The sequence below is a fragment of the Argopecten irradians genome, chromosome 16 (assembly GCF_041381155.1).
Source record: "Argopecten irradians isolate NY chromosome 16, Ai_NY, whole genome shotgun sequence".
Lineage (NCBI taxonomy): Eukaryota > Metazoa > Mollusca > Bivalvia > Pectinida > Pectinidae > Argopecten > Argopecten irradians.
The window spans coordinates 32,220,996-32,247,033 of record NC_091149.1 but is presented as its reverse complement, the minus strand read 5'-3'; the positions used below and the strand labels follow the sequence as shown (position 1 = coordinate 32,247,033).

Here is a 26,038-nt window from a genome sequence, read left to right as displayed (position 1 = left end):
TGAAGATCTGTTTGAATGTAACTTTTTTTTAATTTTTATGTGTTGCTTGTCCGATGATTTATCGATAGAGGTCATTGCTTCCTGGCTATACAAAGGTCATTGCTACGGAATCAAATAACGTACAGGAATACTACTAAATAATGGCCAATGGTGTTAATGACCTCAGATAAAGTGTGTACATTTAATTCTTATACAGAAAATTATACTTTTTTTCTAACACTTCTTTTATATTTTTGCTATTTTATTTATTAATTTATGTTTGCGAAATCGCGTATGAGTTGATGCTTTCATCTCTTGTTGATATTTTCATAGGAAATTTTATGTAACGAATCTCTGAAGTTGTAATTTTGATTCGCCTTGTTGAATAAAATGTTAAAACTTTGAGACAAGTTTGTGGTATTAAATGTATTCACCGTATGAAAATTAAGCCAAAAGAGTAACGTTTCTGTTTTGCCATCAAGAAAAGTACTAGAAACATCAACAAGCAAGGACATGAATATTCATTAAGAAATCGCTAAGTTGGACTAAGATTATGCAGGTAGGTTTTGTTTTAGTCAATTATATGCCGCTTCATGTTTCACCTGCTTAGTCACCAGTGTTCCAATCAGTATCGTAGGTATTGATGGGTTTTGAAAATAAATAGTTCACTCAATGCATTTATTTGTATACATTTTACAGGAAATCAGACAGGTTTCATGAATACTGTATATTTTACTGTAACAGTATATCTATAATGTGTAATGGTGTCTTGGCACAAGTTGTATAATTACAAATTAGCCACCTTTAGTAAAAGTGAATAAGTAATGGCGGAGGGAGATGTGTATCCTAAACCCCTTATTGAGCACAAAAATGACTTCGTACACGTATATTGTTGCAAACAGGCTATCATCTTCCGTTAACACAAATGCTGTTAAAATTATTTTTTGTTGGGTAGATATTTTTCATAGTTACTAAGAAATGACGAATATAAAAATAATATAATTAGGTTAATGCAATATTAGACTTACTGTTACAAAGACGAAACAGGAATATTTCTGTATAACAAGCAATATGTAAGTATAAATAGGTATCTTCATTTGCTTAATAAAAAGGTGTCAGTTACAATGTTCATAACTTGAAACAAACGTTGCCATTTGAAACAGGTTCGTTTTGTTTTTGTTTTGTTGTTGTTTTTTGTTGTTGTTGTTTTTTGTTTTGCTACATAACATATAAAATTAATAAGATTATTAACTTTTATGAGTATAATTAAAAACAATCATGATCATAAACTTTTAATTATTTATATTTTATTTATGCCAGGAACAAAGTCCGGGCCTGATTCGCATATATATTCTTCCAACGAGATTTATTTATATGTAAAATAATTCTATTTACAGAACAGTCACGATGGAGGAATAGTAAGATATTAAATGTGATTAGTAAATGACAATGTAGTATCACCGAAAGTAGACGACATTGTGTTGACATTAACCATTGTTCGGTATTTCCTCTCTGTCAAACCTAAACCTATTATATATATCAAGGTAATGATACTTTATCACTTAGAGGTTGACAGCAGGACGACAAGAGTCATCTACCTGATGGCGTTATCTGTGCACCATTTCACATCCTTCCCTGTATTTCTTTGATAACACAATAATTCACTTTCTCAATACTACGAACAGACTAGTTGTAGTTAAATTCAGTTGATGTAGTAAGGGGTTAGATAATGCATTCAAATTGAATAGGAAGTATAAAAGACACAAGAACATGGCCCGCACAAGAACATGGCCCGAAGTATAAAAGCACAAGACATGGCCGGAAGTATAAAAGTCACAAGAACATGGCCCGGAAGTATAAAAGTCACAAGAACATGGCCCGAGTAAGTATAAAAGTCACAAGAACATGGCCCGGAAGTATAAAAGTCACAAGAACATGGCCCGGAAGTATAAAAGTCACAAGAACATGGCCCGGAAGTATAAAAGTCACAAGAACATGGCCAGTCCAAGAACATGGCCCGGAAGTATAAAAGTCACAAGAACATGGCCCGGAAGTATAAAAGTCACAAGAACATGGCCCGGAAGTATAAAAGTCACAAGAACATGGCCCGGAAGTATAAAAGTCACAAGAACATGGCCCGGAAGTATAAAAGTCACAAGAACATGGCCCGGAAGTATAAAAGTCACAAGAACATGGCCCGGAAGTATAAAAGTCACAAGAACATGGCCCGGAAGTATAAAAGTCACAAGAACATGGCCCGGAAGTATAAAAGTCACAAGAACATGGCCCGGAAGTATAAAAGTCACAAGAACATGGCCCGGAAGTATAAAAGTCACAAGAACATGGCCCGGAAGTATAAAAGTCACAAGAACATGGCCCGGAAGTATAAAAGTCACAAGAACATGGCCCGGAAGTATAAAAGTCACAAGAACATGGCCCGGAAGTATAAAAGTCACAAGAACATGGCCCGTCATCGGACGTTGTTAGACCATCTTTGGAAGATGTACTTAATCTTGACCAGACATAGAAGTACTGTTTTTGATTTACTGTCCAGTTTATCTTTCATTCTTGACGTGACTCTCGATCTATAGAAGTCACAAAACTCGTGTAAGAACATCAGTTATGTCACAGTTATGTTGTAACTACATTAACATTCAAATCTATTGCATCAAAACAAATTAATTACAGTTTAATTGTTAGCGGTGTGAACAAAAAGATTAGTTTGAAAAAGAAAACACACAAAATGTCAACAAGACCTCGAGAGTTATTTCCCCTATAGTTAATTAAAGCAACAGCGCACAAAGTAAAAAGACGATATATGAACAATATCCGAAGCGAAAATCAATATTTTCAATTGAATATAATAAAAGTATTTAATATGGGATGGAAAAATAGCATAAAATTACAAATCAGCATTTATCACGTTTACAACTACATGCAAATACTGGTGTTGTTATACATAATATACGTTGTGTATATCAAGATACATCAGTTAGTAGGTTATTTATAGCAACTAAAATGAAACAAGTGTACATTTCTGTACCATTCTACTATAATTCAATTTTGTTACGCAAAAGAGGGTCAATAAATGTGTTAGTACTAACACGGTATGGACATAGCAGGATTTAGAAAGTGTAAAGTGTAACCACTGTCGTTGGCATTGGAAGAAATGTCTATCTTAGTACATCAATATCATCTGTATCACAAGTGAAATATTATAATTTGAAGAAATAGTATCCCCTCTTCTATTTTATGTAAATAATTATATGCGAGGAAAAGGCTTCTATATTGTGTAATCTTGTGCCTAACCATCGTTGTTAAATGTTAACAATGCAAATATGTTTAATGTAAACTGTTAGCAATAGGAGTAATGTGAGACATCTCTATCCTGTACTGTAAGTCCGTCAGTTGTTAGGAGTATACGGACTGGGAGGGAACACCAGTGCAGCACATATGTCGATAAATGCGGACAGACATGAGTGCATGTACTACACGCCTGTCTTACACAATGTGACGGAAGTTATGTAGTAATATTATGAATGGCGGCCTATAGCCGAGCATACAGACTACAGAGCATGCGAGACTAGCTAGATATCTAACGATATACCATACAACTAAAAGGTAAGGACGAATGTGTAATTGATAACGTCAATACACCTAACGACGAAGTGCACTGTGAAAGGCTGACTGTGTACGAACGTCATGTGCTCGGTACATTGACTAAATTCACCATGTGTAAATATATTTTGGATGTAGCGGTTATGTCCCCTTTATCAGTAATAACTAAACACGCTATGGCGTTTTGTCACAGACTTTGTGCTGATGATCATGCTGGTATTCAATTGGTTCCAGAAGATTACATCTTACAATGTAGTTCAATTTTGAATGCATTTCTGCATCTAGCTAAATCAATTGAAAATGACATTTCGTCATAGCATGCATGTAGTTATATTTTGTTCTATGAACAAGGTTTTCGAAAATAAAAATAAAAATTGTAGAATCGTTTCATCAAATCTAAAAACCAAAATCGTCAAATGAAAAGAGCACCATTTATATATTTAAGGCCAATTTATTATTCTTTATTATTTAAGTTCCTTAATTAACATACAAGACACGATCCGTGGTCATTCTTTTATAGCTAAATATACTGCACCTGGCCTGTACTGTACATTGTATTTCTTAAAATTCGAAATGATTGGGGGACCATTTTTTATTAAAAAAATAATAACGCACCGTTGTACAAGCTGTTAAAAGAACAAACATGCTAAGTATTTTGAGTAGGAAGGAGAACGAAAGAGAATGACAAGAATACAAATTAATGTAAAATCATAGCTTTACCAAAATGAAAATAAAAACCGTACTGATTTAATAATTAAGGAGCTGTAACTCTGTTGTTTCAGTTTCATATAAGTCTCATTTCGACCAACACTTTTGTAGATTTAAACTAAAAACAAAAACAAAATAAAAATCAATGTCTGTAACAAGTTGTCATTTGTATTCTTATATTCTCAATAGAATATTTGATACGTGGATTTAAAAAATTACACAAATTACACATTGATGGGCATTTTGAAAAAATGTGTCTTTCTTCACTGTACGTATAGCCTTTCATTGGTTCTGTTGTTTTTTTTGGTTTTTTCTTTGTTCCGTTTTTTTGTCATTTGCTATTCTTGTGTTACTAATTGTTCAATGTGATTAAAATATCAAGTATTAATGTGGGAAATGATTGACCCATCCCAGCCTACGGTAATACCAAACCGGACAATGTCGATCTCAGAAAATGACCATGTGTTCTGTTCACAAGACCGTTCTTATTTGTTACCGTCGAATAAAGACTTTGATATCAGACTCCATGATATTGATAATGAACTTATGAAAAGTACCAATCGTTGGTGAACGACTCTGAGGATCAAGTCATGTTATACAGAAATATACTAGCCGAGAGATCGTGCGATGGCTTTCCTACCGGAAAATTAGTTACCAGAAAAAACACTACCAAGTGTGCAAGTGTTGACAAATATGCAAAAGATTGTTTTCGGCTCCAAGCGTTTATTAATGGAGATTCGTCTATTATAAATGAGCTGTTCACCACTGGGTCTGTAAGACAGAGTATATGTGAGAGGCCCTCGACAGGGGACACCGTAGTACGTAACACAGTGTCGGTATCCGAACTTTGTGAGACTGTACATGCATTGACAGAAAGACTCGCTGCCACGGAGTAAAACTCGCTGCCATGGAAAAAGCTATTACTTCTAGCAAAAAACGTGAGCAAGAATTATCCTCTAAACTCGTTGAGATTGAACGACACAATAAATCTCTTCAATTAAACGTCGAACGACTTCAAACTGTGGTTAATTCCAAACATGCAGGATATGATTCGTTTAATAAAAGAGTTTCCGATGACCTACGAGCTCTTGGTGAATTCGACTATTCCGTGTATCAGAAAACGATTGAAAAATTATCGGACCGTATAAATAATTCAAAACAGAACTCAAAAAATCCCGTCGCCCCCGTACGTAGCCCCAGTACGAAGGAGAATGTCAATCGAAAGGTATATATGTACGCCACGCTCGAATGAACGTGAATTGAATACATATAACCAAGTACAGCAAAAACCGGTTCAACAGGCACATGATGGCGAACTGGGCGCACATGATATATACGAGATTAATGTAAACAACAACAAAAGCACGTGTTCACCTGGAAATAAACACACCCACATGGACTCCACATTCGCTAGTGTTGTAAAAAACAAGGAAAATGCATGTAACCCAATTCAAAATGACTCTCTTAATAAACCGGATCTTACTGAAAAGACCAAAGAATACAAAATACCAGTTTGTATAGACAGAAATGTGCCCCAAGCACATCCCGTTACTGAATCTGATACACTCTTTGCTGCAGCACCAAGGCGCACGCGTAATGCCCGCTACTACATAAGCAACATTGATCCCCGATCAACCAAAAAAGGCCTTGGTCACTTCCTATACGAGAAAGGAATAACGGTTACACATCTCGTGATGTTCGAAAACCGCGCAAATAAGAAATCGGCAAAAATTAATGTCATACCGGAAGATACTGTGATAATTGAATCGCCTGGCTTTTGGAACGGAAAAATTCGATGCCGCCGCTGGCTGAGCGAACATGATTTGACGTTAAAAATCGAGGAAAGAAACATGGACAACTTCGCGTCACATCAAAATGAAAACACATTCAGCAATGTATACTAGCATTTCAGAGAACTTTTTTTCCGTTTTCATTTTTAATTGTCACGAGCCTTTCTATTTTAACATGGAATGTACGTGTCCTTTTATCGTCGGCCTTGAGAGTCTTTGTAATGTGATTGATACTAACATACGGAAAGTTCCGTACGTTTTGCTAAGTTGAAATGATGACGTAAGAATTCTTGAAGTTAAACTTTAAAATTTATTCACGTTAACTTTGACTTGACGGAGGGCTATTCTGGAGTGTCCAGAATGTAGCCGTTGTGTTCCGTACAAAGTCGGAGACCTAACTAACATGAAATAAAACATAACATGGTTAAATACATATACAGACAATAAAATTCTAGAATTGTGATTGACAGATGTCGCTTATCTATAGGTGTTAAATTAGACTGAGGCAATCTGAAGATGACCAGTGGACTAATATGATAATCCTATTACGTACTATAATGGACAGGTTAGCTGAGTTGTTATACCTATACGACAAAGAATTCCTCATTGTTGACATGGACTTCCGAACTCTAATTATATACATTGATAATATTAACAATAGGAATACTAGCTATTGTGATGTCTTATACATATATTTAACAAAGAGTCTTTTGAGTAAACGTATTTTGAACAGTTCAAAGTCAATTTTAGCACTACGCTTTTTATCACAAAATTTCCTTGTGATAATACCCTGAAAAGTGACATTTTTGTTATAACGGAACACAAACTTACACAAAATTCCGTTCATTATCTACATAATTTACATCCTGACTACTTTGCTTATCAAAATACAGGACTCACCGGGCAAAATAGCGGTGGCGTAGCAATAATGGCACGGGAGGATATGTTTTTTTCGTATAGATAATCTTGAAATATCCCTAAGTGATCGAATAGTTGGTATTGAACTTCTTACAAAGAAATCTGAAGGATTGTTTATATTCGGAGTTTACATGCCTAGTGACAATAATATATCTGATTATTTGGAGGAAATCGAGAACTTGGATGATTTATATACCCAATTAGGCCATGGGCTAGGAGGGTCCCACATGCACCCCCCCCCCCCAAACCTCCGAACCAATATTTTTCTTAACCCTTATGACCCACTGATCACAAATCAAAATGTTAACATTGCATAAGTTGGGATGAACTTCCGGTTATGACGTCATCAAGATGGCCGCCATCTCAAATTTCACTAAAAAATGAAAAATAGTCATAACATTGACATTTTTCAACCGAAGCAGACATATGAGGTATCAAAATGACCACAATAGAACACGAAAAACATATCAGGACCAAATAACCAAATATATGTAGTGATTTTTACGCAGGAAGTGAAAAAATAGGATTTTAAGCTCAAAAATGGTAATTTTTTAGTATTTTTTTCACATTTTGCTTGACGCAGCAAAAACGTTTTCCAACCGCAAACTATCATTTCTACTTTGTTTTTTTGTCCGCTTATAAATCTGTTTAAACAAAAATAACAAAAAACCCAATGTTAACATTGTGTAAGTTCCGTTTATGACGTCATCAAGATGGCCGCCATCTCAAATTTTACTAAAATATGAAAAATATTCATAACATTGACATTTTTCAACTGAAGTAGACAAATGAGCTATCAAAATGACCACAATAGAAAAACAAATACATATCAGGACCAAATCATCCAATATATGTAGCGATTTGTACGTAGGAAATGAAAAAAATAAGATTTTAAGCTCAAAAATGGTAATTTTTCAGCAAATTTTTCATATTTGTCTTCATGCAGCAAAAATGTTTCCCAACAATTATTATTGATCATAATCAGTTATTTGATCTCTTGTCAATCAGTTAAAACAACAACAAAATATATAGAAATGTAAAAGAGAATTATTGTTATACCATCATTTGGTTTACAAAGCATCAGCGTTTGCGTATACAGGTCATATAATAGTGTATTTTTCCCAAACCGCCGACACTACAGTTTCCTGGTGTCTTAGAATTTCCTGAATATAACAGTGGCTATTGAAAATTTAAATCCTAACAAAGAATTTTAAGTTGGCTGAATATCTAAGTAAATAAAATATCATGTTCGAAATGTTGTACACTAGTAGCGTCTCAAATTGAATTATTATAGCTAAATGCCAACTAATAGCTATATGGTATCAAATTAAACCTGAGGAAATTCTGTCATACCGTAAATAACATGACACTTTCCGAAACGTTTTGTGCCTTTTAGAATGAGCACATCCAGTGTTATTTCCTGTGTATAACGTCAGGAAATGTCAGATGGTTACTTAACAGTGTCACATATTTCTTTCACTAGTTCTTTGCCTTCGATAGCGATGAGCTGATGAGCTGATGTGACATTACATTACCGGGTTGCTATCGTGGTTGTAGCTTGTCAGCCGTCTATGGCCAGAGTTAACATAAGAAACATCAGTTTCAGGGATGTTGGAGCTCTTCCTGTTTCCAACCTAGTGATTCAAATATCGTATATGATGTTCCAGACTATCAGATCCACATTCTGCGAAGGTTTGAGCTGGTTCTCCTTATTTCGTATGAAGCACGATTCCTCATTCTTGTGAACCTTCAGTGACCATAGATGGCACAGGTGGATTCTTTGAGGTCATAAATGAGGTCTGCAGTGAAGTTCCACTATTTGCCAAGTCTGAAAAGCACTATAGAAAACTTTATTTCTGGAGAGTCTTCAATGGTCTCTTTGCGCATACACCAGATGTGACACAACCAGCACCTTCAAGGGAGTGGGAAAGGTCAGACCAATGAAAAACATTTAACCTTAATGGCCTCATTAATGAACTCGATGATATCACCTGTGCCATTTATGGGCGCATGAGGGTCCAAGAGATTAATGAATGGTACTTCATACAAATTATGGAGCTATGTGCTAAGGAGAACCGATTCCACCATTCGAATAATGTGGATCTGATGTAGTTTCCATTATGCCGAAGAAGTCTGGAACAGCATATACGATATGTGAGAATCTGAGGGAGATCCTACATCTCTGAACCTATTGTTCCTGAATTGAACTCTGGCCAAGGATGGGTTATGAAAGATGACAGGATAGAACAACACTGGTAATGTACTGTCACATCAGCTCACATATGTTACCATCTAACATTTTGCCTATGCTATGCATAGGAAATAAACAATGAATGTTCTCATTTTCAAAGACACAAACGTTCTGGAAAATGATATAAACAGAAACACAGGCTTAGGTTACATTTGTTACTCTATCAGTAGGTGTTGAATGTAATAACTATTTTTGAGACGCTGGTCAGCGTCAGCGTCAGCGGTTTTGAGTTCTAAAAAATAGCATATGCCCATTGTACGCACCTGGTGATGTTTTTGTAAACCTAATGAGGGTATAACAATAATTATCTTTTGCATTTCTATATAGTTTTGTTTTTGTTAGTGTTTTCATTGATTTATTGATTGATAAGAGATCAAATAACTGATTACGAATAATAATTTGTTGTTGGGAAATATTTGCTGCGTGAAGACAAATATGAAAAAATTGCTGAAAAATTATCATTTTGAGTTTAAAATCTTATATTTTTCATTTCCTACGTACAAATTGCTACATATATTGGATTGTTTGGTCCTGACATGTACTTGTTGTTCTATTGTGGTCATTTTGATACCTCATTTGTCTACTTCAGTTGAAAAATGTCAATGTTATGAATATTTTTCATTTTTAGTGAAATTCGTGGTGGCGGCCATCTTGATGACGTCATAACCGGAACTTATACAATGTTAACATTGGTTTTTGTTGTTGTTTTTGTTTAAACTGATTTATAAGTGGACAAAAAACAATTAAAAATAATAGTTTGCTGTTGGAAAACATTTTTGCTGAATCAAATAAAATATGAAAATTTACTAAAAAATTACCATTTTTGAGCTTAAATTCCTATTTTTTTCACTTCCTGCGTAAAAATCGCTACATATATTTGGTTATTTGGTCCTGATATGTTTTTCGTGTTCTATTGTGGTCATTTTGATACCTCATTTGTCTACTTCGGATGAAAAATGTCAATGTTATGACTATTTTTTCATTTTTTAGTGAAATTTGAGATGGCGGCCATCTTGATGACGTCATAACCGGAAGTTCATCCCAACTTATGCAATGTTAACATTTTGATTTGTGATCAGTGGGTCATAAGGGTTACGAAAAATATTGGTTCGGAGGTTTGAGGGGGGGGGGGTGCATGTGCACGTGGGACCCTCCTAGCCCATGGCCTAAATTCATTGGACAGGGGAATAACATTATAGCCGGGGACCTAAATGCGCGATATGAAACGTCCTGTGCTGTGACGAGTAATACGAAACGGAAATCGGACATCTTCCATAAATTCCTATCTGACCATACCATGTTTGCTCTTAACAAAACGCCTCTATGTGGGGGACACGACCATACGTTTACTTCAAATAGACAAACTTTAGACTATATCTTGATACAAGACATATTTAAAGATCGTGTTTCATCATGTACCGTCTTTTCTACTGAAGATACTGAGATAGCATCTGATCACCATCCCATCGTAGCCCAATTCCAACTTGATATTGTAAGGTACAAAACGTTTAATCAAGTTACGTCTAATCCTGCTTGATCGAAGGCGAAAGTAGATAACCTTATTGCATATCAATTATTGGTTGATTCCGAAATAAACAACCAATCTGACTTCAGTCATCTTGATGCCACGACACACATCGAAATGCTTAGCGAACAATTGACATTGATATTAACCAATTCAGCTCAGCAATTCATTCCGCATTCGGAATACAATTCTGTGTTAAAGCCTTACTGGACGAAAGATGTCTGTGTAGCTCATAAAATTGCCAGAGCAAAACAGAAAATATGGATAGAAGCTGGGAGACCGAGGGGAAACCAGAACAATACCTACCGTGACTATAAAGATGCAAAACGACAGTTTAGAAATATGCATGAGGAAGCTTATAATGACTATGAAACAACTATCAACAAGGAACTAGATGAGGCAGCTGATTGTGATATACGTCTGTTTTGGCAATTGATTAGACGACGAATAAAACAACCACCGAATATCTGTAATGAAATCCGAGTAGACAATGTAACAGCTCGTGATCCTGAAAATATAGCAAATCAGTTTGCAACATTTTTCGAAAATCTTTATCGGTTTCCTGATGAAACCTCAATACCAGAACATAATACCCAAGAAATATGTGATGAACAATGTGAAGACCTGAGCCGTGAAATTTCATTCGAGGAAGTTAAAGACGTTATTCACAAAAGCAAACTACTTAAGGCCCCAGGAATCGACGGAATAACAAACGAACATATCAAATACGGTGGCCGGGCAGTAATTATCTATCTGATGAAATTATTTAACCTAGTTACAAGAACTGCTACAATTCCTGAAATATGGAAAAGGGGTTTAATTATAGCAATATACAAGGGAAACAACAAGCCGAGATGGGATCCCGACAATTATCGACCAATTTCACTCTTACCAGTAGTGTATAAATTATACGAAAGTATTATTCACAGTCGTATGTTCTATAGACGTACGAAAAGCACTGGAGTAAACAGGATCTAACACCTTAAACATATAATGTATATAATTGTCTGTATTTTAAAAAATTATTTTATAAATTCTGCAAATATCCATACATAGCAAACACCTTATTAGGAAAATACGGCTTTAATTTACCGTGTAATAGTCAAAATGGTATATTTGTGTAGCAAGATGACACGTGGTCACGTGGCAAGGAGTCCATCGTGTTTTGTTTGCTCTTAAAAATCGGCGAATTTTCACTGTTTTTTTTTCATAAGTGTGGAAACTCTTTCTATGCCAGGTAATTTGTGGACCTAACACTCGTCGATATACTGAAGAATCTTATCTTTATATTCTGGAAGAAATGAGTTATTAGGACTTTTTGAACTGCATAATGGATTGAGCTCCTCACGTTGACTACTGCTCACCTACGTACGTGGTATACTATATGGACTTACAAATTGTACATGTATCGTTGTGACTTTTCGTGACATATATTGCCAGTATTATAACACGTAGCCATGTCTGCAAGAGGAAAATCAGGTACAAGATATTCTACACGTTGTGATTCGGAGAGTGAGGGAAAGGAGAAGAAAAGTGTAGATCAGAGACTTGACGATATAACGAGTTCTATCTCTTCACTCTTGACACGGGAATATTTGGACAGTAATTATAAGCTAACCACGCTTAAACGAGATATTTGTGCTGAAGTCAAAGTGTGGACTGATCGCTTGGAGGAGAGAATTAAAGATCTTGAAGAGGAAAATGATGATCTACGAAAACACGTGGAGAAGTTAGAGACACGGTGCGATGAGTTACAGGGTAACATTAACAGTAAGATTAACGACCTTGAACAGCATGGGCGGAAGGATTCCATCCGGATCGTGGGAATGGAGGATATTTCAGAGAGGAAATCTGTAGCGGAGTGTGTGCAGAAAGTGTTGGACCTCCTGGACGACAAGGAGAAGGATCAAACATGACATTCTTCATAAACGCAGAAAGCTGAAGAACACAGGGTATGTGATTTTCGAGGACTTGACTAAGATTAATCTGCAGATTTTGAAGGAAGCCTATCAATTGAGTTCTGTTCAGAACACATATAGTGTGGACGGTAAGCTGTTTGCGGTGCTACAAAATGGGACTAAACGTAGACTTTTTCATGATACACCATTGAACAATGATTATCTACGAAATGACAGTAACTTTGCATAAAGTGTATATTGACAATTTAGGTCGGTTACGGACAGTAAATGTACATGTATACTTTTGTACTTGTACAGCCGATCTTGAGACGCGTTAACGTTGTTTCAGTTTTATTCCTGCGGATGGATATTTGTATGTGTGCGTACGGATGTGTTTTCGGTATGGTGAGGATTAGTATTCGTATATGCTTTATGAGGATTTATACATATGTAAAACCTTTCTTTTGACACGATCGGAAACGGACTTAAAGGCACGTGTAACGAGCCGCCGATCGGGAAAAGCGTCTATGGTTAGAGCGAACTGCATTTGATACGTGTGTATATATATATTCAACACCGAATGTGTGTTTGGGATTAATTGGATTATACATATCTATCTGTTCTACAGTGAGCAAGAAACGGTAAGTGTGTTTTAAAATTAATATAGTACACTATATGTGAAATGAAAGGGTGTTCTGTAATGACGGTTACTAACTAATCCTCCGTACTGTAATGCTATCTCTCTCTCTCTTTTTCTGCATTAATTAAACTCATATTTTAATCAGATACAGTTGGTTTTAAATTAAAAAAAACGTTTTCCCTAGGGTGCCTACCCAAATTACTTTTGATTATTTTTAACCATTCCGGACTTTTTATACGGGAACTTTATCAGTTTTATATATACTAGAGTATGTATTCGGAATATCTTGGACCTCGTCCTTGAGTTTACAGGTATAGCCTGAGTTTATCCGATAGTTCATTTCCGGTTAATATCTAGTCTTCATTTCCGGCCAATGAAGCGTGCTGATGGGGTAGTCCTAGGTGTGGTGTGACTTGTATGTATCAGACTGTTGCGTGGGAAATATATCTCTGTATTAACATATAATACGTCTATTCTAGTGTATAATACCTTAGTATGTAGGTGGGTAGTAGGCAAGAACCCAGACCTATTGGATGATTTTTTATCTTCTCTTTTCCTTTCTATATTTCTGTCTTTGGAAGGTAGGCTTCATATATATACATCATATGATTTACTATATATTTTATGGTGGAAACTGGTTTGACTGTGGTTTCGGCCAATTGTCAAGGGCTTTCTGATAAACTTAAACGTAGAGATGTCTTTATGTATCTAAGAGATAAGCATTACACAGGTTGGGGACACCCCCGTATATGCGTAATGCTCCTGTATTTACGTAACACTCCCGGAAATGCGTAACAGTTTAGATGCAAATTGTATAAGGGCGGGGTTGTCCGTCCGCAGCCAGTGTACCGGAGACAGGTCTGCGCGATTCTGTAGCTGCGTTACGGGGTCGGGGACAATGTGTTTGATATTGGTGAAGACGCTGCTTGTGCATTTAAAATTACTTTGTAGGCGCCATTTCCGCTGGATTACCTAGTTGGAAAATAGTGTTTATTTCATTATAACATACAAAGGTACATATGAGTACAACAAAGCCAAATATTATAATTAATGAAGCAAGGTGTACAGAATGAATTTAATCTAAAGAATAAGTGGTATAAAGGTGATATGAACAAGACTCCTTATCGGATGTTGTGAGATCTATGTTGAATGTTTTGGATACATATGGTATATCGACCATGAACACCAATATCGTTTACTTATGATATACATGTACCTGATTATTGTCAAAAAATGTAACAACATCGCATTCATTGGGGCATTGCAGTTCCTGGATAGCGTGGGTCTTCATCCACCCATTTAACGTAGTGTAGGACCCAGCCGCTGATCCGGCTGATTGGATCGCAAATGCTCCCTTACTTCCAGTAATTAAATAGGTCACTAAGGATGCGGCAAACGACATAGGGCCAACGAATGACGGCTGTGAGGCAGAATATATGTGTTCAATCGCCCTCATTACTGGTATTGTGTCTGTTTTTTGAGAAGGCGCAATGGCTAAACCACTTGCGCCTTTGACAAAGTTGACCAGCGTGGTGTTTCTTTGAGATAACAATTCTGACAAAAAATATAGGAGTACGAAATCAACGACTGTTTGTGAATGTATTTAAATGAAGAACAATACAAGAAAACCAAAAAAACTGCCATCACACGCGTCTTCAGACGCAATATATATGTATACATGTTCTAATAGTAAAGTTTTGTATTTCGATATGTTGCATAGTTATTCAGTTATTATGAGGATATCATTTTCATGAGATATATGTTTTATGTGGATTGCGATATTCATTGCATACGTACTCGCTAAACGGATATTTACCATTTGGACGAAATGCCATAAGATAGGCGTCATCTTTGTATTGTTGACTGGAGTTAATGGCGTCCGATCCAATGTTCCGAAAAACACTTTGGCCAAGTGTGTATGCCAATTTCTCAAGTTGTTGCGGATTAAATTGGCGTTCTTCAATAGTCTTAATGATGTCATCTAAAAGAAAATTCTTACATATTACGTTTGGATATTACAGAGTTGTTTCCCTTGCGCTCAAGTAAGAGTTATCATTTAATGTATTAAACACTTTTAAACACTTTGAACATTGTACCATTATGTCGTAATAAAACGTTAATAGCAACTATGATATCGATTAATACCATATATCAATTCAAAAATGACTCGGTAATGAGCATTATTAAGTGAAATTACCTAAATGTTTGGTTACGTCGATTTTTGTGGGGGGAGGGGGGTGGAGCGAGATGTTGTTCAGCGTACTCGCAACATGCAGAGCAAATATAGGTTGAATGCGGGAAAAGGTCGCCATTGTTTTGCAGTATGTCAGTACATGAGTCTAATTGACCTTTTCATTTTTTTCCTGTCGTGTTTGTATACGGTAAACTCTGTGCCGCCACTATACTCCGCATGTCTCTTACAGCTACATCGCCGTTTAGGTGGCATTTTATTTGTCTATAAAACATATATACAAATGTTTCATTAACAAAAGATCCCAGAGAGATCTTGGCGCCCACTACATGTCGAACAAGTGAAAGAGCGATATTTTCTCTGTTTTATAAAGTTCAACTATCAAAACTGAAGCCATCGTCTGAGCGATCGGTCTCAAAATGCTATATACACAACTATGGCTATAGAGATAACTACAAAAGGATTTTCACACAGATGCATTTGGTACTTTTTGAGAAATAGCGTAAACAACCTGCTAAATCAAAATTAATGGTGTCTGACCGTCGGCCATCTTATTGACCAATAGAACAACTAGGGTCATAGGCCTAGCGAAACATACATATGAAATTTGACACACATGTATATATCTATATATGATAAGTTGTACGGTTTTAACCCAGCGGTAACATAACTTCAGTACTTTGTGAGAAATAACGCTAACAAGAATTATGAATGGGTGGACGTATGGACGGACGATGGACCAAAGGCGATTTCAATAGCCTACCATCTGATGATGTTCGGTAGCAAAGGGCCAATTGGAAAAAAAATAGTACAATACCCAATTAGATTGAAATTGATTAGTGTGACAATGCATCAATATTTGGCAGCATAAATGATCGTTTACGTATGAATTAAAAGATCAGAAGGCATAACAGAAAAACAAAAGTATCAGAACAATCTGGAACGAATTACAAATAACCGTTTATTATGTTTATTTGTAAACGTGTTACGATGGATGCCGTAGAAAAATTTGGGCTTGCGAATAGCTTATATGTATAAAGTATGTTAGGCAGCATTCTTAACTGATAATCGGGTTACGTATGATATTAATGTTTCAAGATGGAGGACAGAATGCTGCACCATGCTGTCGCTGGAATTTATGAAAAACAATATTCTGGATGTGAGTAAGTACGGATAATGTCCCCAACCTGTTACAGTATTTATTGTTTGCAAGATACCCACTTTACTCCGGGAAATGAAGAGCTAATTAGAAATGAGTGGGGATATGAGTCCTATTTTAATTCCTACAGGTCAAATGCCAGAGGGGTTGCTATATTTTTTAATAATAATTTTGAATTTAAAGTATATAGGAAAAAGAAGGATTCAACAGGTAATTTTTTAGCTTTAGATGTTGAGATAGAAGGCTTGCGAATGACATTAATTAATATATATGGTCCTAACCAGGATCAACCAGATTTTTATAACAAGGTGTATGAAGCCTTAGATTACTTTAATAATTCAAGTATAGTTGTATGTGGTGATTTTAATTTAGTATTAAAACCTAATCTTGATTATGATGAAAATTATAAAAACATTAATAACCCTCGGGCAAGAGATAAAGTTTTAGAATTAATGGATAATTGTAATTTGATAGATATTTTTAGAGAACAACATGAGGAAACTAGAAGGTATACATGGAGGAAGAACAACCCAGTTAGACAAGCCCGTCTTGATTTTTTTCTTATTTCAGAAAATTTATTAGGTAGTGTAAATCATTCTTGCATAGACCCAGGTTATAGATCAGACCACTCTTTGCCCAAAATAATTATTAAAATAAATGAATTTAAAAAAGGTAAGGGTCTGTGGAAATTTAATAATTCTTTATTACATGATGTTGATTATCTTACTATAAATAATTGTATTGATACTGTTAAAAAACAATATTGTATTCCTGTTTATGACATTGAAAATTTGAATAATATTCCTGACTATGATTTACAATTTATAATAAACGATCAGCTATTTTTGGAGACATTGCTAATGGAAATTAGAGGGAAAACTATTTCTTACTCGTCTTACAAGAAAAAACAGTTGAATATTTGCGAGGATAATCTTAAAAAACTAATTGAAAAGTTGGAAGTTGAAGAAAATGTTAAGATAGAAGAATTAGACATGAAGAAAAAGGAATGACAGTCTATCAGATTACAAAAAATTAAAGGTAGTATAATTCGCTCTAGAGCACGATGGGTAGAAGAAGGGGAAAAGCCTACAAACTATTTTTTTAGCCTAGAGAACAGAAATTTTACGTCCAAAATTATACCTAAGTTGTTTACAGATAATGGTGTTATATAATTATAACAAAACAGGATGACATTTTAGAAGAAGTAAGCAGTTTTTATAGGAAATTGTATGATTTACCTTGTGATTCACCGGAAAATATAAATTTAGAACTTTTTCTCCAAAATTGTGAAGTACCAAAATTATCTCAAATTGAATCAAATAGTTTAGAAGGGGATTCACAGCTGAATTTTTAAAATGTTTTTGGAGGCAGATAGGTCATTTTGTTGTCAGATCAATTAATTATGGGTATAGAATGGGAGAATTGTCTATAACTCAAAGACAAGGAGTTTTTACATGTATTCCAAAAGCTAACAAACCGAAACATTTCATAAAAGAATTGGAGGCCCATATCATTATTGAATATTGTTTACAAAATTGCATCAGGTACTGTAGCTTATAAAATTAGAAGTGTTATGAATATATTGATAAATATCGATCAAATAGGATTTCTTTCGGGTAGATACATAGGGGTAAATACTAGGTTGATTTATGATGTAATGCATTATGCAGAAGAACAAGATATTCCTGGGAAGCTTTCGATTCTGTATCATGAGATTTTATTTTTTATAAAAATTGGTATAAAAAAGGCGTTGTTAATATATTTGATGTAATGAAAGATATATCCACAGGATCTTTTTATTCTTCAAATAATTTTCTCACAGAAATACCAGATTGTGACAAATTTTTGCAATGTCATGGCTTTACATCAGCCATTAAGAAGGTGATTTCAGATTTGGATATGAGTAATAATAGAATTGTCTGTCCCTTTATACCATCAAATTTAAAATCATTTTTCGAGTGTCCAAAAATGAAAGGCTCAAAGATATTTTACAAAAAGGTTATGAAAAATAACACAACACCATCTAGTAAAGGAAAATGGAACTTGATGTTTGATGATTTGAATGATACTGATTGGACAAATATATATAAAATCCCTTTCCAGGTCACAAAAAAAATGCAAAGCTTCAGTGGTTTCAGTTCCGAGTGGCTCATCCTATTTTAACAACAAATTCTTTTTTATTCAAAATCGGTCTGGTTACCTCCCCTCTTTGTATACTGTGTAATTCTGAAAGAGAAACTATCATGCATATTTTATGGGAATGTATTGAGGTACAGTCATTACTACAAAGTTTTGAAACATTCTTACAGGCTTTATTAATTCCCTTTGCTGTAAATAAAAAGTAGGGTTGATAATGAAATTATTATTATTATTGAACAATATATTTATAGGATGAGATGTTTTCATAATTCAATACATTTAAATTCTTTAATTAATACAATAAAAGACCATTATAATGTTCAAAAATATATTGCTATTGGAAAAGGAAAAAAGGAAAAATTTGATACAGAGTGGAGTAAGTGGAAAAAACTTATTGATTTCGCTTAAAGTCTGTTCCAGTGTTCTTTAATTATAAATTCTGCTGACTTATTATGATTTTTTAAAGACATATATATATTATTAAGTATTTAAGATTGTTTTTGACATGGCCCAATACCACAATTCTGCTAGCCTACCTTCCTCCTTTCTAAATCTTTATCTTACCTCCTTGCTATACTTTCCTTTCTTTTCTTTCTGCTCTACTTATAAGTGCAATATGCCTCTATCAATATATATATACTATATGATTTAACTTAAGATAATAAAGACAATGTGATGACGAATGTTGATGATGAAGATGAAGATGTTGATGATAATAATTATGTTGATGATGATAAAGATAATGGTGGTGATGATGATATTGATGATGAAGATGATGATGAGATAGATTATGGTTGTGATGATGATGATGATGATGATGATGATGATGGAAATCATGGAACGATGTTTGTTGTGATGATGGTGACGATTGATGATGTGATGATGAAGATGATGATATGAGTAAGGTGTTTGGAGAATGAGCGTGATAGGGATATTGAATGTGAATAAGAATGCAAGTATCTATTTATTATGTGGTATATTGCACATGAAAATGAAATAAAAAATAAATTATAAAAAAAAAAATATTTGAGTAGCAATAGCTCAAACATAAGCATACGGGTATACGTTGTGTGCTTGTTATTCCATTTTCAAAAATCCACGTGAGGAAAAAGTTAATACACGAAACTTTTCATAGTTGTATATCCTTAAAAATAGTACGAGGATATGAACAAATATCCGATGATAAAATAGTTCCGTGCCAAAAGACACGAAATATGATGAAAAATATTCTAATAAATAAACTAACACATATTAATTAACTGCATTTGATATCAAGTAGTTTTGGGCTTATTAAAAAAACAACACTTTTTGAACTTTTCTTTCAATGATTTTCTTAAAACATAATATTACAAAACAAATGATCTAAATTTCAACTAGTTTTCATGTAGAAATATACATAGCATAATCTTGACTATGCTATGACGAACTATTTCTGAGTACAATGGAATTGTCGTATGATATTTTATTTATTTATTATCTTCATTATAGGATCTTTACAATGGATACGCTACAACAGCATGTTCGGAGGAAGGAATTTTCAAACTGGCTGGACGTTGCTGTAGCGGTAGAGATTGCAACAGAAGGTATGTTTGATTATTTCGAAGGCACTATCCGATCGCTACACCATGAAATAAAGTATGGACCATGTGCAACCTTGGCGACCTGCTACAATAATTGTAGCATGGCAGAACAGAACAGCTTGACATGGTGTCCTACTTGTCTGGAATGGAGAAAACAAATCATGAATAACAGCAAACAAAGGACAAGGGATATCAAATGGGCAAACATAAACTCATCGGCCTGGCCTCATGATGTCAATCAGATGGTGAGGGTGTTTGCCCCGGGCTGGTGGGATCCGGCGACCGAATCGCCATACACAGAAGATATGACTCTCGCATATAATATTATTAAAAACTGCAAGAAATTCAATATTCAACTTTCAGCTTATGAACGTGTTAAAGATATACGGGATTCCACTTCTCACGGTGTTAAGCAAAGAAGCGAAAGGAAAAAGAAAGAGGATTTAAAGAGTCTCATTGATTTTTTGAAGTTGCCAGAATTATTCTCAACTAAATCTGGTCAAAAAGCAATTCAATTCCAAAGCTAGAAAAACTTACGACTCACTGTGTACTAAAACTAGCCAAAGAGGATGCAGCTATGAAATGTCACGTAATACAAGTTCGGAATTCACAAACTAACATGGAGGCTACACAACTTGCCATTATAGAAGATATGACTTCCAAAGACATTTGTTTGTTTGAAAACAATAGAGAGTCCATCAATCAGATATTGCCTGTTATCACTAGTGGTGTTGGTACCTTGTATTCATTTATTAGTGTACCACTTGGCAGACTGGGATAACCCTTCAAGCCCAAAAATACAGAAAGAAAAAGGTAAGGAAATCATTTTCAGGTTCGGATATTTATTGCGATTCAATTTTTCTATGTGAATCGAATCGTATGTCTACTTACCCATCATATTACTGTTTATGACAACGTGATAACAGTTTTCCGATTTTGTATAAATTTTGTTTTTGTAAATCCTCAGATACGATGGTTAAATAACCAAACGAAAAACAAATTGTTGATAAAGACACTAACGCTTATACACACCATTGTGTAGTGTCAAATACGATTACTTTGGTGTACATTTGATTTGGTTCCAGGGGTCGCTGTGGCTTAGTGTTAACGTGTACCGTCATTATTTCGATAGCCCTTCATATCTGTGTTGAGAGTTGAAACCAACGTGCTGCCAGGTACTGCCTGTTGGTCTGTTAATTTTCCCTGGATAGTTCAGTATTTCTTCATTATAAGAACTGTTTCATAATCCACTCAAATCAATTAGACTAACAACATATGAATATATATTTGTGTCTGATAATTAAATAGATGTTTTGCTATTTCAGAGTGTCTGCCGTTGACTCTGAGTAGCCCCTGTCCATGGGATACTGACTTCACTTTTGATGGATACCTGACGGATCGCCCTGTATTATACGGCCGCCAGTGGCTCATAGACAAGGTACAAACATCTTTAATTGGAACGTCATCAAGAGGCGTCCTGTTGACAGCCGAAATGGGTTACGGTAAAACTACATTAGTATCAAACCTTCTTTGTAACTCCGAATTCCCGCTGCGAACATTTATTTTGTCGTACCATATTTGCAAATTTGATGTAATCAGTACTCAACGACCGGAATATTTCATCAAAACCCTAGCTGGTATGTTTATTAGTCGCATACCAGAGGCGGGCAATGCTATCTTGACTAATGAACTCGGGATGAAATTTCTAAAAACCAGTAAATGTTCTGAGGATCCTATTGGCTGTTTGGACGCTGCCATTATTCATCCTTTACGAGGGCTTCAGTTTGATGAAGAGAGGTACGTTATCATTGATGCTATTGATGAATGTGGTGATTCAGACGCCATCGCAATCCCTCTCCTCGATGTCCTGTCAAAAAGAATGGGTAAAATGCCGTGGTGGCTTAAGTTCTTCATAACAACAAGACACCTTGAAGTAGTGACTAACAAGTTTTCGCGGTTGGACATTTTCCATGAATCTTCAGGAAATATTCAGAATCAAGATGACATTTCGTCTTTCCTCGCTGACAATCTATTCACTCATACAACTGCATTATCGCGTATGTTTGGTGCACACGCTGATATCGAGAAAGTAACAAAACAGATTTTGGGTTTAAGTGGATCCAACTTTTTATATGTTGACCTAGCAGTAAAATATTGGATAGAATATCGCGATAGCCAGTTTACTGACATCCCTGAATCACTTAGTGAATTATATAATGCCAATTTAGAAAGAGTGTTCGGTGACAACATGCGATTATACGATCTGGCTAGGAAGGTGTTTGAGGTACTATGTACCTCACATAAACAACTTAGTCTGGAGGAACTAGAAGCTATTGTAAATGTGCCAGGGAATCCATATGACCTCAGAAGTATCCTGAGAAATCAGATGTCCCATTTCGTGGAGCGCACACCCACGTACATAACGGTGCACCACAAAGGTGTGTGTGAACACCTCGTTAGTAACACGTCTGTTCTCTATAAGTATCGTATAAACAAACTAAACGGCCACAAAATGTTTGGAGCGTACCTACTCGGCAAACAAAACCTCGGTGGATCAGACATATTAGATGTGTCAATCCATGTTGCCGAGTCAAACGATTCGGATCTTCTGTATTCCTTTCAAAATAACCAACACGTTTTGCAAATGAAGACGTCCTCTGGCGAGCATTTTCATCAAATGGCAAAAAAAACTCGTATCAGGGTACAAAGGTACTTTTACTAGGAAATAAACTGGTAGATAACGTCACATCAGCGAATGTTACGGCTTCATTCCTGGCGGCAGCTTTCGGACATTCCGAAACACTCCGGGCACTGATAGAAGAAGGGGGAGACTACTTTTTCAGAGTAGCCGGTCCACCAAACAGAGGAGGGCTGGAGGATGCAGTTAATCACTGTAAATATAAAACGTTATGGGGCTATGGATTACTGGATATTGCTGCTCAAAATGGACATTTGGACGTGGTGAACCTGCTGTTGTTCAAACATATATCACTGCTCTATAGAACGAATGGGTTAAATCTAACTGCTGTTCACCTAGCTGCCGAACATGGTCACACGGAAATATTGCAGAAGTTTTTGACGGTGGATAGTAGCTTAGCTGATCAACATTCATTATATTTGGCATCACAGAATGGCCATCTTGGGTGTGTGTTGGCGTTGTTGCGGCATGGTGCTGAAGACACGTGTATCCCTTGTGGAAACACGATCCCGTGGATCACCAATAACACAAAACGAATGCAATGGGATCCCTGTTCGAGCAATAGTAACAGGTCATCCTGTTTGAATGCAATGGCATTACAGAATGGCAGGTTAGAGGGTTTTAACTTTGTTTTAAATGCCAATGAAAATGTCATTAAATGTTCAAGTGCACTAGAGATTGCTATTCAAAGTGGCAATAAGGAAATTGTGACTAAATTACTCATGCAAAAAGTCACCGCTCTTACTTGTCGTGAGTATGGAGGGAGATCCCCAATCCTAACGGCAATCAAGTATAATCGTTCTGATATACTTGAAATTATTTTTGAAAATGGCGGAAACATTAATGAGAAATGTGAACGCACGTTTAACTCGTCGGTCAGAATTTCGCTTCAGATCTTCAGTGACAAAGAGAAATCAGTATTAGAGAATGACATGTGCCCATTAGGAGCCGGCGTGGATCATTTTCTCGCTATATATGGCCGGGAAGAAATACTAAGTCAATTAAAAGCGCAGGGTATGTATTTTGATTGGACGCGGAGGGACGCGTCTGGCAATACACCTTTACATTATGCTGCTTGCAATAACGAATGGAAAATGATATTTCGCATGGTATTGTTTGAGAACGTAGATACACTTGTATCTGCTACAAACGGGTCGCTGCCAATACACTCCGCCATTCTGTGTAATGCAGTGATAGCATATATCATATTAAGGGATTTCATCGTACGAATGAATACGCAGCCTAATATTATAGACAATGAAGGGCGAGGATTATTTCATTATCTAGCGCTAGGCTCAGCGTATGCAAATGATGCAAATAGGGGAAAGATTATGCCGTTGGTGCTAAAGGGCAGGGAGTTAAAAACATCAACAATAGATAATGATAACAGCAGCTATTTACATTATGCAGCCAAAGTTGGAAATCATCGCATCATAATTCATCTTTCAGATATGTATAATGCATCTCATTTGTTGGAAACAGATAACATGAATAAAACCGTGATAGATGTTGCATTTGATAATTTGCTACACCAAGAAGAACAAAAGATATACAATAATCATTCACTTGTTGACCTATGGGAAAGACAACTTAGTTTCGAGTATGATGGAGTGCTATCAATCGAGGAGTTTGAACAATTAAATTTCGAGTGTGAGGGAGTGCTATCAAATGAGGAGTTAGTTATATACAGGATATTTCAAGTAATCGCAAATCATTCAGAAATACAAACAAGAGTCGACTTTCATTAGTACCATAAACTTGCCATTATGAAAGGTAATACATTTCTGTTTCTTTCTATTACTATGTTCCAACCGATGCGCCTAGTTGTCGACAGAGACCTATTAGAGGCCTTCTTTTCCACCGAGCGACCGCCAATTGGAATGTTAGGTATGTTATCAGAATATACAGATAACTTTTGTGACAGTACCTTCGAAATCAGTCTCCTCCATCGAACAATTAGGAATGAACACAATCAGCACTGGGTATATTGGGCCCATGGGGATGAATTCGTTAGTATTCTGAGACGGAAGCCTGCTACGTTTTGGGATTCATGCTACGATACAGAAGGCACAAATCTTCTCCAGCACGCTGTCATGGGTGGGAACTCTCTCGCTGTACGTTTTCTGATAGACTACGGTATGGCGGTATATGGACCGCTATTTACACCTATAGACCTGGTATCGCTTGGCGTGTCTCGTGCGGATATTCTTGTGTTTGATCACATGGTATCGCGGCCATGGGTGAAATACACAACGTCACGTATATATAAAACCCAGATTCTGTTCTCTGACGATATCTTTGAATATGAACACTATAGCTTGACAAAGAATTTTGATAATACAACTTTTTACGTGATATCTAAACTACTGAGGGAGAAGAATTTCAATGTTTCCGACTTCTGTAATACAAATTCAAATCACCTTAGTCTGGTCCACAGAGCTGCCATAAAAGGTCATGTATACACTCTGGGAGCTATACATGGCGCTGTTGGTAGCCGGGGTCTGACTTGTGAGAATATGTTTCAATTTACTCCTTTGTATTTTGCAAAGCTATTCGGACATTTTGACGTGATAAGGCTTTTCGAACGAAACCATGTTGGTGAAATATTTCCACACAAAATGGCGGAATTGGTATTTTTGCAGAATTTGGCCTTAGGCGATGATTTTAGATTGGACACTGTTCCGCCATACGTGGACCTCGTAGTAAGGTTAACACATCCGTGTATGTATCCCCGGAGACCGACACATATACCGATGTTAAAGAGAGCACTGACCAGGCTATGCTGTGATGCTGCAAAAACATTAAATCAGTCTGTACAGGAGCTTACTACCACTCAAGCATCTATCGGTGTGGATTTGGGGGTTAAAGTAGTAACGTCAATGTGTAATCTTACCGTTCAGATGATCATGACACCTGCATTGAGATATAATGGTCAAACCCAAAA

General features: G+C 35.9%; 1 protein-coding gene across 2 annotated transcripts; it reads left to right on the top strand.

Annotated features, from left to right (window-relative positions):
* The first annotated feature begins 2,326 nt into the window (after positions 1 to 2,326).
* Positions 2,327 to 23,118, top strand: LOC138310325 (protein TANC2-like). Of its 2 annotated transcripts, none has more exons than XM_069251494.1 (3): positions 2,327 to 3,600; positions 20,305 to 20,399; positions 21,722 to 23,118. In XM_069251494.1, the coding sequence occupies exons 2-3, from the start codon at positions 20,315 to 20,317 to the stop codon at positions 23,116 to 23,118; spliced, it is 1,482 nt and encodes a 493-aa protein (XP_069107595.1). In that variant the 5' UTR covers positions 2,327 to 3,600; positions 20,305 to 20,314. The 2 variants fall into 2 exon arrangements, with proteins under 2 accessions (XP_069107595.1, XP_069107597.1); XM_069251496.1 differs by lacking the exon at positions 2,327 to 3,600 and adding an exon at positions 13,685 to 13,742.
* Positions 23,119 to 26,038: the final 2,920 nt, after the last annotated feature.